This window comes from Lynx rufus, unplaced genomic scaffold, assembly GCF_022079265.1.
Source record: "Lynx rufus isolate CCGP_SWC_20201006 ecotype Redwood Valley unplaced genomic scaffold, mLynRuf1.p SCAF_12, whole genome shotgun sequence".
Lineage (NCBI taxonomy): Eukaryota > Metazoa > Chordata > Mammalia > Carnivora > Felidae > Lynx > Lynx rufus.
In genome coordinates, this window is record NW_025814826.1 from 62,009,396 (window position 1) to 62,028,183 (window position 18,788).

The 18,788-nt window shown below is 48.8% G+C and overlaps 1 protein-coding gene across 4 annotated transcripts in view; it reads left to right on the forward strand.

The window, feature by feature from the left end:
• The window catches only part of KHDRBS3 (KH RNA binding domain containing, signal transduction associated 3), a 190,436-nt gene extending 175,050 nt beyond the window's left edge, over positions 1-15,386 (forward strand). For 3 of the 4 annotated variants that reach the window (XM_047074222.1, XM_047074225.1, XM_047074224.1), the window contains exons 8-9: positions 4,242-4,300; positions 6,406-7,038. In XM_047074222.1, the coding sequence (XP_046930178.1) occupies positions 4,242-4,300; positions 6,406-6,497 (151 nt within the window). In that variant the 3' untranslated portion in view covers positions 6,498-7,038. Of the gene's footprint in view, positions 1-4,241; positions 4,301-6,405; positions 7,039-7,980; positions 8,040-15,080 lie in introns of those variants that run through there. The other variant, XR_006961151.1, reaches the window with a different exon arrangement.
• The last annotated feature ends 3,402 nt before the right edge of the window (positions 15,387-18,788 follow it).

Here is an 18,788-nt window from a genome sequence, read left to right on the forward strand (position 1 = left end):
TGTCCTCCTCTTGGACCCCTGTCCGTGGAGAATAGGAGGTCTCAGGAGTGGTAGACTTGGTCCCAGTACTGCAGTTTGCTCCTTGACCCCCGTGTTCTCTCCCAGTGTGTGTGTTGGCAGGGGGTTGGGGGGGGAGCGTTCTAGACGCTGGTAGGTAAACCCAAGAACCTCTGGGAAAGCGAGGAATTCTGCTGCATACCTACACTTCCCTCTACCACTGAGACGGGGTAGAACAGCGGGGAATAAAGGGCCTGGGCAGACGTGGCCATAGGACCAGCAAGGGAAGCCCACTCTTGACCTGTTCAGGGAGCAGCTTCCCTGGATCCCTTTTGATGGGAGTTGATGCGTATTTGGCCTACTCTATTTTCTTACCTACTGTTAATGTTATTGTATGCGTAAATGAAGAGATTTTTAGTGTCTTTTCCCTTTTGCCTTATGTTGGGTTTTTAGTTCATCCCTGGGAATTCGGACACATCTCTGGCTAATAGACATTTGAGGTGCACGAGATGAAGCGCTGGCAGAGCAATTCGGTGGAGCTGACAGGTGTAAGAGCGGGGCTCAGCTGCTCCCAGCTTCCTGGCTTGACGACAGTCTTGTAATAAATAATCAGAAACTGGGCAAAATGATAGCAAATGTCAGTTTCAAGTTTTCACCTGTCAAAACTGAGATTGTCTTATCACCAAACCATTGCTGGACCAAATTATGCTACCTCTTATCCTCCTGTTCATGGGAAACATTCTTCACCCCCATTTTTTTTTTTTTTTTTTTTTTTTTTTTTTTTTATGCTGAATGGTGTTAGGGCACTTCACAGACAAATTTCCAATCTGCACTGATGTTCATTACTGCTCAGTCCATTTGATAAAGACTTGGTTTGGTCAAAAAGCTCTTGCTCGACTCCTATGTTGATTAGCTTCAGTGCCTGTCACCGACAGCATCGCAGTGGGGGCCTGTCTCGGGAAAGGAGATTCTTGCAGTTCTATGAAGACGTAATTCACTTTGTGCGACTGATAAAATTCTCAAGAACATCAGGGTTTTATTTGTCTAAGGAGCCATTCTGCTGTAACTTCTGACCTTTGGAAAGAGGACCGAGGTTCATTTAATTTAGTGCTGTTTTCCACGAAACATTGGCCAATTTTTTTTTTTTTTTTTCCCAACAAAATGAGAAGTTATTTTGACTACTTTGTGGCCGACTGCAGTGCATGAGCCATCAAGAATGTCACAGCTGCCCGGGGTCCGCACAGGACCTACACCAGGCCCGTGGCTGGATGGACGGGGGTGCTGAGACAGTGAGCAGGATGCCTCCCCACCCCGGGAGCCCGGCAGGTGGACGCCCAGGTTCACACGCAGATGTTTGACCCATCGTTGACACTGACATTTCAACAGGGCGTTCCTTTCTGAATTTCTGTCCTCAAGATGAAAAAGAGCATTCTACTTAAGCAATTCTCCTATTTAAAGCTGTAAAACCTTAAGAGGGAGGAAAGCAATATTGTTTCTTTCATTCTTGTTTCTGCTGGATTTTTTTTTTTTTAATGTGAATGTTTCTTTGATGTTTTTTTAGCCAGTCCCTCTTGTTTCCCTCTCGCCATAGATCTGTGTGCTGCCCTGAAGGAAAATTGCAACTGTTGAAAGGGAGGGAGGGAATTTGAGACCAGACAGACAAGTAAAGCAGTTGTAATTCATCACGATCACACGGCAGTGAGTTTCACGTGGACCCTGACTTACATTTCCGGGTGCGAGGAGGGGTCATGGAAACCCCAGACGGGCAAGTGAGACGTTCGGGGAGGGAGCGGGGCAGGTCTGGGTAAACCGCACAGCCCGCCCCCCACCCCTGGCATAGGTCTTCAGCACGTGGTGACGTTGGCACCTGAGCTTCGAGTGTAGGTGCTGTCCCTTCTGAGCTGTGTGACCTGGTGGCTCAGCGTCACTGTGCCTCAGTTGCTTCATGTTCAAGGATGGCGACTCTGTGGAGGTTCAGTGAGATCATGTCTGCAGAGGGGCGGTCAGTGCAGCCCGGGTCTCACTCATCAGAGGCCCTTCCTCCCACGCTCCCTTCCTCTCTCCCATGCCCTCGCGGAGTGCCAGTTCTCCATCTGAAGACGTTTTTTTAAAACTCTGTAGCCGCACGCAATTCCTCAGAAAAATTACACATTGCCACTTGGTATATAATAGGTCAGCTGTAAGAGCGACTGCCCTGTTCCTGGGCAATGCTTGAAAAAACCATGGGACTTAACACAGAACATTCCAGAGAGTGTACGTTCCATCTCCATGCCAGCAGGCTCCCGTCATCACCAGTATGGGACACTGTTTAATTGGCTAGTGAGGATGTGAGTAAGCCAGGAGAACAAGATCTGACCTATATTTTGCACATGGAGGAGGCATTTTATACGGAGGAATATTCTAGGCTCGGCATTTGGTCAGTGCTTCTTGACCCTGATGGAAGTACTTGTAGACTCAAATTCTGAAGCCTGTTTCTTGCATCCGTGCCTCGTGTGTGCCCTTCCCCCGCCTGCAAGGCCCTTGCCGCCATCTCCTCTCTGTTCCCTCTCCCTACCCCTTGGCTTCCGCCCTCGGGTGCTCAGAGCTGCTTGAGCATTAACGTTGTCCAGGTAGCCACCACAAAGCAGCCGATGGTGGGGGCGCACCTCCTCCGTGGACTCCGTCCGTGTAGAGTGGGGCTGTGCTGGGGGGCGGGGGTGGGGGAAAAGCAAGGACAGGGCTGCTCTGGGGAGCCACGCTGACTCTGGGAGATTGGGAAAGTTCCCCAAGGAAGTAACATTGTGGCTAAAGACTGGTAGCTTGGAAGGAGAGGAAAGAAGAACATTTCTAGCAGAAGGCGGAGCAGAGGTGAAGGCCCTTGCCCACGCACTTGAGGCAAAAAGGGACGCCCCCCCCCCCCCCCGTGCTTACCCCTTCCTCCTAGGATCGCCGTGCTGTGCTGCGGCCGTCGGAGCCGATGAGTCTCTGGTAGTGCTCACCTGACAGTGAAGCGTGGGGAGGAGAGCCAGGTGTGGGTTTGACCAACGAGCGTGTCACCTGTCTGTTCTCTGTGAGACTTGAGGCCGGCGCCCTGGCTTTCAGATCTGCAGCACCCTTAGCTATAAAATGGGTATGACACTCATACTCACCTCGGGGGCTGCCGTGAGGACTCCACGGGATCTCGGCAGCTGGCATTCGGCAACACTCACAGCGTGGAGTTTATTATTCATCTTGCAACTTCTTAAGGTGTTAAGCAGCTGAGCTGATCATTTTCCATTTTGATTGGAACTTCTTACTTGATTGCATGGGGTTGGAATAATGAGAATGTTTATTTCCATGACAATCCAGGATAACAAATTCAGGACGATTGTTTCCCTACAAAATTAAGTAGAGTGGGAAAGCGGACAGCCTGAGAGGGTGAGTGGGAGCTCCCCCTTGGATCCTCAAAATAGCGTCATAAACTGCTTATATCTGCCGTGGGTTAGTAATCTAGATTTTTCCATAGGTCTGTTCCTATAAAAAATTACGCCTGATTGAAATATGTTGTGTACGTGTAGCCTCCTTTGCATCGTCTGCAGCAGAATGGCCCTGGTGACGGGCTCCCTCCGACCCCCCGCTTTCTCAAGGACGCTGTACGTGAGAACGCAGACGCGCCTGTGTTTTGAAAAGATGCTCGGCCTCATCCTCACACGCATGGTGAGGCTGCCGTCACCGGACGGCAGGGAACCCTCCTGCTCTCCTGTCACGACACGGTCATCGTGCCGGCCTCTTGACCGGTAGCCACTTCCTGACAGTGACGGCATAGTCCTGGGGAAACGAAACGTGGAGTCTCAGGCCTTGTTGTAAAGCCCACAGGTCACACAGCATCGGGCTTTCTGGGAGGTTGGAGCTAGAGAGGAAGGAAGGTCCTTGCCTTCTGGTGGACAGAACCCATGGTTTTCCTCCCTCTGCACCCCCGAGGCGCCTGGCACGGGGCAGCTGCACTTGTCCGCGACCCGCCCGCGGTCTCTGCAGACTCTTCCTCCAGGACGGTCTTGGTATCCATCACGCGCAAGAGGCGCTCACTCCGTGCTCACTCCGTGCTCACTGGCCACTTGCTGTGGCTCAAGTGTCAAACACAGTTATGAGGCATTAAAGTTGGAAACCTTTGGTAACTGTTTTAGAATACTTCGCTGAATGTGATTCAGACTCACAGCCAAGTCATTTTCTCCTGCGTTTTCATCTTTATTTACGTTTTTATTTCTTGCGTGTTTTGTTCATTACAGTGGTGCTGATTACTATGATTACGGACATGGACTCAGTGAAGAGACGTACGACTCCTACGGTGAGTACCTGGCCAGAGTGAACCGGAAGCAGAGCGGGGGGATGGTCCCAGAAACACCTTCAAGATCTTAACGGAGGAGAACGTACCTCGTAAAGACGTTTTGACCGAAACAGCAGCTTCCTCTCCGTTCGTCTGTACATATCTAGCTATTTTCAGAAGCTCCTTTAAGATTTAAATTTAATATTTAAAGAGGACCAAATACTCATAGAAAATTGCATAGATTCACATCCTCAACTTAGATTTTCTGTTTGGGTTGATTGCCATGTACTGATTTTCTCAATTACGGAATCGTTTGCCAAACTGCAGACACTTGAAAGCGTGGCGCTTTTTGAAGTGTCTTCGCTTCTTGACAGTAAAGGAAAATGAAGTCATTGAGTCTGCAGCTCTAAAACGACTCTCCCACCCCCATCTTCATATTTTAATTCCTCTCCGATCGCAAATGCTCTGAAAACATCACTGTGGGAGTCCTTCCATAAAGGTTACCAAAGCACTGAGCCAGGGACAGGACGTCAGGCCCTCTCTCCAGCTTGCGGGGAGACAGCTAAACCCGTCTGAGTTCAGTGGGAGCTGGTAGAGATGCAGGAGAATCCGCGTCCGAAGTCTCAGTGTGCAGAAGGAGGACAGGTTTAATTAAAAGAATTGGCGGCAGCAACATAATGATAGTAAGAAGCTCCTTTGCCGGAGGGCAAAGAGATCAGAGAACAGGAAGCTTCAATCAGTTGCAAAGCTCTGATAAAATGCCTGGTACCCAGCGCAAGTGAATCAGGATTCTGGTTAATGGATGTTCTGACATTTCTCTGAACATAACTGAAAAACCATTTTCCGGTGTTCCTTTTGAAGTGCGTTTTGTTATATCACCTGCCCCCAAGCTGTGATGACCTCACCTTGGATTTTTTTTTTTTTTTTTTTTGTTATTTGTAACAAACACTTAAGAGAAATACCTTGGTTTGCTGGATGCTGTCCGCTTAAATTGATGCAAGTTAGCTTGAGGGAGTGACGTTGATTGCATGTTTGTATCAAAAGAAGAGGTCATTTTAAGTGTTTTTCCTTCACAGCCTTTTTAAATTGGTCTCAGTGGACACATGGCTTTTCACTTGCTGTACGTTGCCGCAGAGACGTTAACCATTTGCTGGCAGAGACTTGTGACGACTGGGTGACAGTGCTGGGGTTGAACAGGTGTTTAGTTTCAGGAGGTCTAGATCACGGATGCCTCTTGTTCCTCCAGACCCGTGTCTGGGATGGAGATACTGGTATGATGCCTGACAACGAACATTCCGTCACTAGGTGTATTTCGTATCCAGGAAGAATTGTCGGGGCGTTTGCATTCCACCCAACACAACTGTCCTTCACTGAACTCTCCGTGGAAGGGCCCGGGAGACATGGTGTCGGCGATTCTCTTTCCCTCCCCATCCCCGCATTGCTCTTTGTGTTTGTCTCCTTTTGCCCGCACACATTTTTATCTGCGTTTTCTATGTTTTTGCTGTTAAAAGAAATCTAAGTGGGGGCGCCTGGGTGGCTCAGTACGTTGAGCATCCGACTCGGCTCAGGTCACGATCTCACGGTTCGTGGGTCGGAGCCCCGCGTCGGGCCCTGTGCTGACGGCTCGGAGCCCGGAGCCCGCTTCGGGTTCTGTGTCTCCCTCTCTCTCTGCCCCTCCCCCGCTCGCACTCTGCCTCTCAGTCTCAAAAATAAACATTAAAAAGAAAGAAAGAAAGAAATTTAAGTGATCCTCTGCCCATTCTCTTTCCCATTCAGAAGTATCTTGACGTTTAGCAAAAGGCAGTTCCCTTTGCTGTTTGAGCTTGTGAGCTTTGGTTAAATGAGTGGCCCAAAGGCAAGTTCTTGCGAAGTCGGTTGCCATTGAAGACACAAAACTCATTTTTCTTCCCATGCTGTTAGGTTTTGTTAAGGGGACAACCATTTTCCATTGTGTCTGTGATTTTTTTTTTTTTTAAGTAAATACCGTTGGTTTTTTCCTAGTGCATCAGGGATATATGTCTTCAATATGACAGCTACCGTTGGTTCAAGGGTTGTTAGATTCTGAAAAATGAAGCCAGCGGGATCCATGGCAGTGATCTAATTGTGATTCGTCTTACTGATTTTAGGGCAAGAGGACTGGACTAACTCAAGACACAAGGCACCTTCAGCGAGGACAGCAAAGGGCGTCTACAGAGACCAGCCATATGGCAGATACTGATTGTACTGTCTGATGTTGTGAAATAGCCAATCTCCACCAGTCCTGTATACTGTTCAAAGTAATTTTTTTCTATGAACAATCCCTTTTTAAATAAATCAAAATGCTTAAAATCTGAATGGATGGAACTTTAAAACTACTTTGTTGAAACATCAACCTGGGCAGAAAAAAGGAAAAAAAAAAAAAAAGACATGTAAAATTTTGTTATTTCCAGTCTGTATATGAAAAAAATAGGTCATCAAAAGGAAAAAAAAATAACTTTGATTAACTAGTGTTAAACAAAAAAAATAGGTTTACTAAATATGTTAATCCATCCTTTTAACATAAGCCTCACCTTTCATTTTAAAGGTTTCCATAGAAATTTAGTTATTTTATCTTTCAGCCATATGCTAGTTTTTTTTTTCTCTTGCCAACATGCGTAAAAAGGGAAGCCAATTACAAGTGCAAATAATGTGGTATTCTTTTGTAACTCAAGTCTTGAAATGTTCTGTAGTGTTAAGCAAAGTCTCCTCTTGCTTGATACTAAATAAACTTTTGAAAGAAATTTCGTGTGTGTGAGCTAACAATTTCATGTTTTGCTTATTTAAAAAGGCCTTCATAAATAGTTGTAAACAGGGAAAGAGTTCATTTAACAACGCTTGTCATAAAAGGGTTCACACTAAACATTGTACAACTTACTTAAAAAATGGTATAAAATTAAATGTACCATTCTCTACTCACCGTAGATTTAAATGCTGTTTAAAGAGTCCAAATGGTTATGAAGCTGCGTGAGTGACACGTTAAACCTACGCACAACCAAATCTTGTTTAAAAACTGGTTTTAAAATAACTATACTGATTTTCTGAAAAACATGTGATCAGTTTTCATCTTGTTGAGCGTTTTTTCACTAGTGCAACTTTGGATTTTTTATGAGAATTTTGGTACCTTAATGAACACCTCGCTCCATGCTGGAAGCAATAAGCACAAAGCTTTTAAAGACACTCTGACTTGACTAATTGAGTCGCACTCGCCAAGGCTGAGGATGTGTAACCCTTAAACGGTCTTCATTGTCAAAGGTAAATAAATCAAATAAGATTTTAATCTCACTTAATTTATCTTAATATAACTAATAAAACCAGGGAGATTACAACTTAGCAAGTTTCATTATCCATTTTAGAGAGGTTTTAAGATCACCTAAATTCTCATTTTAAAAAGTTTAATTTGTTTTAGTAATCTAAAAAGCCTTAGTTCAGTCAGTTTAATTGGGGCCAATTATTCCCTATTAAACAAATGTAAAACCTCATAACTAGTGGTTTGTAATACGTTATTTGGTTAGTAATTGAGGGCACTTCTTAAAACTGACAAATATTTAATAAAGTTATTCTTTTAATTGTTTGGGTTAAGTTTTCTTTTTAATTGTAGATGATATAAAATGTTTAATTTTTATTTCTTAAGAGATTTCCTTCTCTTTGAGTAAAAAGGCCTTTTTTGTTTGTTTGTTTGTTAGGAAATGTCAGCCATCTTGGGAAGTCAAAGGAACTGGTTGTGCCCGGGGAGCAAACAAAGGTACGTCGTGCCTTTTGTTCCAATTATTTTGATGTGTTGCGGAAGATGAAGACAATTTCATGCTTATCTACAGTCACATGGAAAATATCCCATGCTGGTTCCTATTACCAGCACTAGTGATTACCGTGAATTAACTCCTCCAGTCAGCAAAGAAGCTTCCTGAACGTGAACAAGTCAGACCCAGTCAGCTTTGGTTGTGATGTACAAGGCAGAGACACCGGTCGTCCCACTATTTATTAATATTTGGATTACTTTCTTCGGTAAAAAAATACGTTTAGTCAACCATATGAAAAAATTTCCAAACTATTAAGGAAAAAAAAGCAGTTTATCAAGCCTAATGTATAATATGAGCCCAGTGTTATTTTCTAAAAACGGACCGTGTGGCAGGACACCTGGGTGGGTCAGTCGGTTAAGCGTCCGACTCTTGTTGTCAGCTCAGGTCTTGATCTCGAGGTTGTGAGTTCAAGCCCTGCATTGGGCTCCATGCTGGGTGTCGAGCCTGATTTGAAGAAAAAAAAACAAAAAACAAAAAACTGTGTTCTCTCTATATATTTACAGGCAAAAAATTACACTGATAGGTTGCAGATTTTTGACAATACGTGTCCTAGGGCTTCTGAAAGTATGATTCTGTGTGTGTGATTTTCCTTTCTGATGTTGCAAAACAAACTATTTTATAAGTACTATAAAGTGTGTTTTATGAAATTGCATAATTCTTTTCAACATGTAGGGATCTGTGAGGGAAATGTATCGTTAGTTTTGGTCTCACCATATTCTCGTGTTTCTCTGAACCATCAGAAACACTGCTACTTAAGCTCTTATATTCCCAGAGAGTCTTAGGTTTTAAAAGTATTTGTATCTGAGCTCTGCCCCTTCCTGTGTACCTTGGGACAGCAGCTCAATGAGAGTGACGCTTATCTCATATAGTTGTTACTAAGAATTAAGTGAGCGAATGTTAAAGGGTGTTTTGTAACCTGGAAAGTCATACAGTAACGTGAAGTGTAATTGTGAATTGTGTAATTGTGAATTGTGTAATATTTAATCAGTATTGGAAATAGCTGAGCGTTTTTCCCCTCCACTGGCCAAAATTAGCCTGAAATCAAATTACTGTTAGGAAGAGGATAGTTCTTTTTAGTCTCCTGGAGCAAAATAAAGTTTTGGGGTTTGGGTTTCTGAGGGGTGGGGAGAGTCTTTCCTTGCACAAAAAGGGAATGTGACACAGAACACATTTTTTTTCAATGTGTAGTGTTACACTGAAGGTTGTCACTACTTTCCTTCCATATTAAGTAATTTTGGAGGGGGGATTAGCACGCTGAATAATAAATGTAGGTTTATTAAGTGAGGGATTAAAGATCGGTCCCCAGAGGGTAAACCCCCAGGCTTACCCCCTCTTCACAGCTAAGTCTTAGGAATTATTGTTCAATTTTATGTTTATATTCATTTTTTTAAAGAACCCATAGCTCCCCTGGACTGTAAAAAGGGATTGTGAGCCAGAAAGGTCTGGAACCACCAGGAATGCTATCGGACAAGAAGCCTCCTGCTTGGCCTCAAGGGCTTCCTGTACTTGGCACGTACCTGCCAAGCCTTCTCTCTCCCTGTTCCTCTGAAGTGATTTGGAGGGCGATGGAAGGGGTGGACTGTAACCATACGTGCTGGCCCCCGCTCCTTCGCCCACGGAAACCAGGCCCGTTCTCCAGGACGCGGCCTGGCGCCCTCCCTTCTGTGGCCACCATCCCTCGGCCCTCTCTGAATTCGGCTGGTACTTCTTCGTTTCGGCGTTGATGTCACGGGACTTAGATTGGCTACAAGTTGCTGTTGCGACCACACACGAGCTTATCACTCTCAGTAAGTGATTTCACTGAATCCTTAAAGCTTTAAGAAGGCGAGTGTCATCCCCTTTTTACAAAGGAAGACACTTAAGCTTCTAGAGGTGAAATCACTCACATCAACTCACACACCCTGCAACGCGTAGCGCCAACGGTGAACCGTCGCGTCCTGTCCAGAGTCTGTGTTGTTGGTGGCCATCACACTGTCGCTCCTCTGGACGAGCACTGACTCCCCCGTTGGACTAAAGGCTGTTTAAGAGCAAGGGCTACTCTTTATGTTACCTTGTATCCCCGGAAGTGACTCCCACAACACTGAGCATTAGTTCGATGTGATTGAGAAGTACTCCGCGCTCTGGCTGTCTTCCACCTCTGCCCCAGATGCCCTCCTGGAAAATCTCCTTGACTGCGTTTAGGCTCTGAATCTTCTCATATTCAGGAGATGCCTTGTTGATCCGCTATCAGTATTCATTCGGGTCCACTGACCCAGCCTCTGCTGTGCTGCAGACACTGTGCTGTGGGACGTCGTCCCGTCCCCGAAGACGCGACAGCCTGCGGGGGAGGTGGTCGAGGAGGGTGTCGGTAGGACAGAGGCAGGCGCGTGGAAGAGAGACGCTCCCGTTAGGTGGGTGGGTGGAGGTGGGGCGGGTGCCAGCAGGGGAGTTAGCACCAGGAACAGAGAACCTGACCACATGGGGGAAGGTGTTCTCGGAAGCGCTCCGGCCCCAGCTCCGTCATCTACCGGCTTTATGACCTTGGTTAGGTCACTAAACCTCTCTCGACTGCGGCTGCAATGGCAGTTTCCCCACCCATAAAATGGCACAGTAATGAGACACCCACCTCAGTGTCGCCGTATGAGGACAAGAAACGTGCGCGGCACTAACAAGTGTTTGCTCTTGCTTGTTGCCTTATGTAAGTACTTGGAGCTATGAAAAAGCACGATTATCTAGGAAATCAGTTATGTTGGGCAATCAGAGAAAGCAGCAGGCGATGCCGTCTGGGTAGGCACGAGACGCGTGGTGAAGGGCCTTGCGGTTCCTGCTAAGAAGCTTAGACGCGCTGACCCCATTTTCAGTAATGATATCCTCCTCATCTCCAAACTTGCCCTACTCCAGCCCCCGAGGCGGAGAAAGTGCCTTGGGCATCTCCGTTCCAGCAAGAACTTTGTAGGAACCTGTTTGCACGGGCTGTCGATCCGATACCTGGACACACTGTCTTAAACACAGGGCCCTACCTTTCATCCTCGACCTCCTGTCCGCAGAGTAAGGGCTTATCAGCAAGACCATGAATAGGAAAGAGTGGTCGGGGGATCAGTAGGATTCCTAACACACAGTGTCAGGGGTGGTAGGAGGAGTTAGCAGAGAGCAAACAAAACACCCGCTCGTGTCAATAGTATTACAGTTCAGACAGTCTAGCTCATTGGTTTCACTCACAATTAGACAGTGACTCTGCTCTGGCCAGTGTGTACAGAGAAACGAATCCCAGAGTCTAAACCGAATGATTTGGAGAAAAAAATAAAAATGTAATCAGAAGTCTAAGTAACCAAAACGTAAGCCACTTGATACGATTTAGGTCATGAATATAAATAACAAAGTTTGTTACTTTCTATGCAAATAATATCTACTGCTTATATCCGTCAATGTCTTATACAGACAGCAAGGGAAAAATAAAACCATCACTGTGTTTGAAATAACAAAATCTACCTTGTCTTGATTCTGTTTCCATCTCTGAGATGGGTTGTAGGACATTTCCCAGTCTGACTTGCGTCCTCCTCTTGTCTAATCCAACTGATTAGATTCTCAGTGGGATTCTGTTTCAGTGATGAGCACCTAGTCCTGAAGTTGTTTTTCAGATCTTTGTGTGATGAGCCCCTCAGTGGCTCCCGTGGCTTTCAGGGTAAAGCTCAGATCCCTGGCTCTGAACACAAAGCCCGGCCCCATCTTGGTCCTGCCTCCCAGCTGCTCCAGCAGGCTCTCTACCCCTCCCTGCCCTGCTCCGGCACTGCTCTCCCCCCCACCCCGCCCCACCCCGCCCTGCTCCGGCCTTGCTACTGAACATCCCTCACAGTGCTTTCCTGTCCTCCTCTGCCTGAGTCACATTTCCTCGCCCCTCCCTCTCACCCAGCTCTTGGCACAGCTAGTCGTTAGGGTCTGTCCAACTTTGACGTGAACCGTGAAGCTTGGCCTTGCCGGGGAAGCCTCCTTGGCACACGGTCTCCACATCAGGCCTGGGTGTGGGATCCCTGGGGGTGGAGAACCCTTGTAGCTGCCCGAATTCTGCAAAACAGCGTCCCTCGAGGGGCTGTTCACTTTCCTTTCCACCCACCCTCCGACCGGCATAGAAACATCTTTCATGTATGGACCACGTCTTGTGCCCACGAAGCGGCAGGTGAACAAGCAGTCAGATACACGAGCGAACCTGATGAATTGAGGCGGCACGGTGTCTCCGCAGCACGGGAGACGGGACAGGACGTCCTTGGTCTCACCGGGCGGAGTCAGTCACCCTTCCATTTGCAGAGAATTTAGCAGGTTTAAAAAATATATTTTGTTTAATGTTTATTTTTGAGAGAGACGGAGAGACCGAGTGAAGCAGAGGAAGGGCAGAGAGAGAGGGAGACACAGAAGCCGAAGCAGGCTCCAGGCTCCGAGCTGTTCAGCACAGAGCCCGACGCGGGGCTCGAACTCATGAACTGCGAGATCATGACCTGAGCCGAAGTGGGACGCTTAACCGACTGAGCCACCCAGGTGCCCCTAAACAGGTTTTAATCATCTACATCATTCAGATGTAGATCTAGATGCATAAAAGTACCTTTTGACCACCACTACTGGCAAGATCCAGGCCTTACGTCTCCTGTCTGCCACCTCAGAAGGTCCCTCGTACCTGACAGGCCACTAAAAGGGGAGACGGACTAAGTGAGCAGGCGCAGAAGCCCTTGTGACGTGAGCGGGGCTCCCAGAGCTAGGTCTCTGTCCTGTTTGTTGATGCGTCTGTCTTCCCGCAAACACGGAACTGTGTCTTGTTTGGTTCATCCAGGTGCCAGCGTGGTCCCTGGCACACGGCAGGGGCTGCTGACATGCTCCACAAGGAGCGAGCGAGTGAGCGGGGGGAGCGGACGACCCTGTGCCTTTTCAAACACCAGCACTGAGCACTTGGCACTCTTAGGAGTTTGCTTTCTCGGTGAAAATGAGATTAAGTAACTTCTGTGACCACTGGCTTTTTCAGTTGGAAATGCGAAGTCGGGAAACCAAAATATGGCCTGTATTTAATAGGTACTCCATGTGCTTGGTACAAAATCTAAAATTCCGAAGGATAGAATGCAAAGTTGATCTTCTTTCCCACCCGTACCCCAAACACCCACCTGTTTGCATGGTTTTTTGTGTATTTGTCCATTTTTCCAGAGATAATCTGTGCATAAGCAAAGCATAGGTTTCTTTTCTAATTGTTGCTTTTTTACATACAGAACAGTACGCTGTTTTCTACCTCCCTCATCTCGCTTTAGAGTATAGCTTAGAATTCATTTTCTGTCATTTATACTGTAAAGCTGCCTTTTTCTTTCCATTGGCTGAATGGTATATATATGAACTAACTATTCTAATTTAAACAAAGATTGACAGACATGCAGTTCACCTCCCGTATTTTACGCCCACTAAAGACAGTGCTAGAAAGCAGAGCCCCGCATCTCTGTTATCGTGCACGTTTGTATACGTCTTTGAGAGAATGAATTTCTGAGCCAGGTTCATTAAGTCTTTGCATATTTTAGGAATATTACTGCGTGGTTCTCTACGGACGTAATGGTGTCCCTGATTATGCTTTTCTGGGGGAAGCTTGAATTCCCGACTGCCACGTGCGTTCTTACCGTATACAACCGTTAGCACGGAAAACTCCTCTACTCAAAACGGGTTTGAAAGGGTCTCTGACGCCCAGCATGGCGACTGGCACGCCGTGGGTTGGATCCCTGTGCGACAAGTGAGGCTGTGGGCCTCCTCCCACTGCCCAGCCTGAGCAGATTGGCTCCGAGGGCCGCCCGCGGTCTGGGGGGCCCACGAGGGTACCTTGAAGTGTCCTCGCCCACCTTTCCTTGTTCATCCTGACAGTACGTCGGGATCTTCCCTCTCCCTTTTTGCCAAAAGAACCCTTTTTCCCATTCGCTCTGAGAGTACTGGCTGCTGGCACTCGATTCAGGAAATACTGATTAACCAGACCACACCCCAGCCGATAGATCTACTGCATTCGATGTTTACCTTGTGCATGCAGCATTAGCCTTTAAATCCGGTTTGCCCTGGTCAGTCGTAGCACGTGCGGGTGGCCCGTGTGGCTCACCGTCCCTGGCCCCACGCAGTAATAACAGGCTCTGCAAAGGCAGAGGCTGTGCAGAGGAAACGGTGGTGAACTCTGTGAGGGAGGGCGAGGAGGCTGAGGTTTCACAGAGAAGGGGACACCTGCATGGAGCTTTCTAGAGCTCAGCTGAGATCTCGAAGCAGGGAGAAGAATGTCGGGTGTTAACGGGCTGGTGCAGGCGGGAAGGCGGACGTTGGTGACCCCACGTGGGCACGTGAGCAGGTGCCCGAGCCGGCAGAGCAATGGGGGATGCTGGAGCGCTGGGAAGGACCAGGTCATAGGGCACCAAGAGCAAACAGTGTGGTGGTGACGGGTCCCTGGGGCCAGACGTGTGTGACCAGAGCTGTGGAGTAGAGTGACGGCCACTTCTCCCTTGTGATTGGGTGGCTTTCGTTCCCTCTCGATTGCCACTGGGTTTGTTTGAAATCATGGTTGTATAATATATAGCACATCAAAATATATTCTTTGGCGTTAATGAAAAACTTGTAAATATTTCTGAAAGTTGGGTCTCCTCTCAGACGACAAGAAGTCAAGGACTGTCCCGTCAGTGTGTTCCTGTGGGGACCCGTTTCACATTTTGGTATTAGAGTTCCATGTAAAACAAGGCATTGCCATTCTGAAATCAGACCCATAAATGTCGCGTTGGAGAGTATTTTGATTCTCACCATACTAGTTAACCATTCATCTGCCTTACTAAACACAAATATTTTATGTTCTTAAATTTCTGTTATTTTGTTTTGCCTCGTCTTCCCTTAACATCCTTATTTCTCCTCAGTTTCAGCTTGCCTGCTTCCTCTGCCTAAATCCCACCACCCCCAGCAGAGCGTAGATAATTATTAGTTTCTTGATGTCCACAAATATATTTCATTTTCCTCTCTTTCAGGGACTTTCCTTCAAGTTGTGGACTGCTTACGAATTGTCAACTCACCAACGTGCCTAGTCAGTAAATGAATTCACTTGGGAGCTTGAAAATCGTCTTAATTTTTTGTTTCACAATTTTATGTCCTGTGAAATGTTTTTATAAAATGGTATGCCTTTTTAATTTGGAAAGCCTGTTTTAAAAAAGGGAAGGGAAATCCCGTCTTATTTTGTGGTCTCCCAACAACGAACGAACAAATGATCTGTGTGTCACTTAATAAAGGCTGTCCGTTTCAGTCTCGTCCACTTGAAAATAAACTGGAAAAACAAAGTGTTGTTATTTCAGGAAGCTCTAGATTGTGCACACTAGAGAGCCCTGTATGGCTGCCCCTCGCTGCCGGAGGTCAGGATTCTACGCGTGTTCCAGATTCGAAAACGATGTCGCTGTCTCCGTGACGGAGCACGAAACGTGGGCGTGTCCTGCCAGAAAGGAGAGCTGATTTTCACGCCTCTCTTGTAGTTTGTTACGGAGCGTAAAGGTCCTAGTCCCTGCAGACAGGATTATTCTGTTCGTCCCTTTTCTTCATTTACTGGTGCATCGTGATTTTAATTCAATATGCCCCGGGGGGAATGTTTTATTCCTTCTGCTGGAAGCTCACGCGACCTGCTTCCCAGTCTTGGAATTTCAAGAAGAGTCTCGTGCGCTGTGAAAAGTGTCCGTCTCCTCCCTCAAAGACACGTTTCCTCAAGGCATTAGCTTTGACGGTGCGTTCCACGTGGGGAGCCCCGCGTTAACCACAGAATAACTTCTGATAAGCTCGCATTTCCTTATCCTCTCATGATGCACCCTAAAAACACGATTCTCCTCTACTCCTGCAGCCAGTCGTGCCGTTGCATTTGCCGGATCGACATTTGTGCAGCTCGGGAGTGCCAGGCGGGAAAGTTCTGTTCTGGAGAGGGTGCGGTGGGTGCGGTGGGTGGGCGCCACGGCCCAGAGGCTGAGTACCCAGCAGCGCGCTCGGGAAGGCGGGGCGCAGTGACGGTGGGATCCGGGGACCCTGTTGTTTGAAATTAAACAAACAGGAAGCGTAGAACATAAGCCAGATTGTTGTAAATGGAAAAGAAGTTGAGCTTCCTTGTTCGTTGCAGCCTCTCCCCTGCGGAGTCGGTGATGTCAGCCATCCGCCTGCAAATAAGAATCCCAGGGATTCAAACTCCAACGCCCCTTCCGCCTGTCCCCTTGTCCTGGCTCCCGCTCTTGCTACCATAATCTTGGCCTCTTATTTTACCACCTCCGTTGCTTAATTCATTAAACGCATACTCGTCAAAAATCTCGCCTATGCTGGGCACCGGCCCTACACGCGAGAGCGGGCGGAGAACAAATCAGGGAGCCCGTCCTCCAGAAGCTACCTTTTTCAGTGGGAGGCGACAGGCCATCAGCCACAAACCCAGAGAGAGAATGCCAGGTGGTGACAGTGCTGTTGAGGAACTTGAGAGCACAGTCACGTGGGGGCGGGGATTAGACTTTAATTTGTGCGGCAGAGGAATCACAAGGTGACCTTTTAGCAGAGTCCTGGCAAAATAAACAAGTGAGCCACATCAAGACCTCACCCAGCATGTGCAAAGATCCTGAGGTGGGAACATGCTTGGGAGCTTGAGCAGCAAGGATGCCAGCGTAGAAGTGATAGAATGACCAAGGGGCAAAGAGGACTGCAGTGAAATCAGGGTGGCGGCTGGGGACCAGAGCACGTGGGGCCACCTTTGGGCTTTATTTCAGTGGGAGGAGGAGTTTGAACACAAGAGCAGCGTGACACAATGTGTGTTTTCACAGGATCACTTTGGCAACCGCCTTGAGAATGGGCTGTGGTGGGGCAAGGCGGGGGCACCCCAGAGAGGCCAGGGCAGTGAAGGTGAGCGGGCCGGCCGGCCAGCCTGCCCCGGGGAACAGCAGCCACACAAACACTGAGGACGGGCCCAGCTGCAGACGTGCCTGGAAGGCACTGCCCGTGCGTCGATGTGGAGTGCGGGAGAGGGGCACTGAACGGTGCAAAGAGTTTGGTCCAGGGCCACTGAGAAAATAAACTGCCTCTCTGAGGCTGGATGACCATAGAAGGAACCAGGGGATACGTTAAGGACCGAGGCCTTCGTGACCGTGGTTGACTTCACAGAGAGCTGGGAGCAGAGTCAAGCACGGATTGGAGAAGAATTAGTGTCAGCGGCTCCTTCAAGGAGCTTCTTCAAGGAGTGGCCGGGAGGTGGGGGGGGGGGGGTGGGGAGAGGCCCGGCTGGTGCAGAGATGCCCCTGACCCGTCCGCGCGGGAGGCCGGGCGCCCACAGCGCTGGGGGATGCGGGCGGGGAGGGGGGACAGCTCGGCCAGCAGTGGCCCCGAGGGTCCAGGTCTCCCGGCCCCCGCAGGACAGACTTCCTCTTGGAAGCCCAGCTCTGAAAGGGCTCTTTGAGTGTCCCCGAGGCTGGGGGAGAGCCTAAGAGGGATTGTGCCGCCCAGAACAGAAGCACAGCCGAACAAAGGAAGCCTTTAGACACGAAACTCCTAGACCTTTCTCTGGCTGAGTTCGATTCGGTCCACCTCAGACAGCTGGGGTTCCTCCTCGGCGACTCTGGTGCCACCGGCAGCTGTCCAGGCAGGGCGGGCCGAAATAACCATTCTGCATTCTAGCGTTTGGAGGATCTGAGCGACTTCCTGTGGTTTTCAAAATCACAGCCGATGGCCTTTTCTCCACGTTTATATTAGACCCTGCAGCCCAGCTCTTTCAAGGGATACCTTCCTGGAGTTGTCACCACTGTGCTCGCTGCCATGCCCAAGTACCTTCCTCTTTCTGGTGACCGCAGGGTCCTCTGCAGAGTGGCTGGGCCCTGTGCTGTGGCACTGAGACACTGGGAGCTCGGAGAAAAGGATTCTTTTGTGTGGAAGCTCACGGCCCCTCCCCTGGGCCCGCCCGGGGTGACCCATGGGGTCGGCACCCACTGCAGACTACAGACCCTTCCCCGGACGCCTGGCTCCAGCCCCTTTCCCGATGCCCAGCTCAGCGTCCCACGGGCTGCCTGCCCCAGATGGCATCTAAACGTACGTGCCCGCGCTTCCCGGGCCACCCGCCCCAGATGGCTCAGTTTCGTGGCTCTCTGCCCTTGACCCAAGGTGCCCCTTCTTCCACACCGTTCCCTGATTGGGCTTCGGCGAGCAGATCCGCACTGAGCAGAGTGGATGCCTTGGTGTATTAGTTATCAGTTCCTGCATAACTGCCCCAGAATTCAGAAATTCAAAAGAACACCACTGACGATGTCAGTCTGTTTTCTGAGGGCCCGGAGTCTGGGACGCGTTCCGGCTGAGAGCGTCTCACGAGGGTACAAACTGCAGGTGTCCCCGGGCCCTCACAGAGCCACTCACGGGCTGTGGGCCAGAGGTCCCCATGTGCCTGGCCACGTAGGATGCCTTAGTGTCCTCAGAGCGTGACATCCGGCTTCCGCCAGAGCAGGTGGTCCGAGAGGGAGAGCCCACGGTGACGGAGTGCACAGGATGAAGCTGCGGACTTTTGTCCCCCAATCCCATGTGCTACTGGGCAAACCCACCAGCCCCGGTACCGGTGGGGGGGCGACCACACACACAAGGGGGCAAACACCAGGAGGGGGGGATCTCGGGGCCATCCTGGAAGCCAGTCAGCACCCGCACAAGTCACGTTACGTCTCTGGGCCTTTGTGTCCTTACCCACAAGG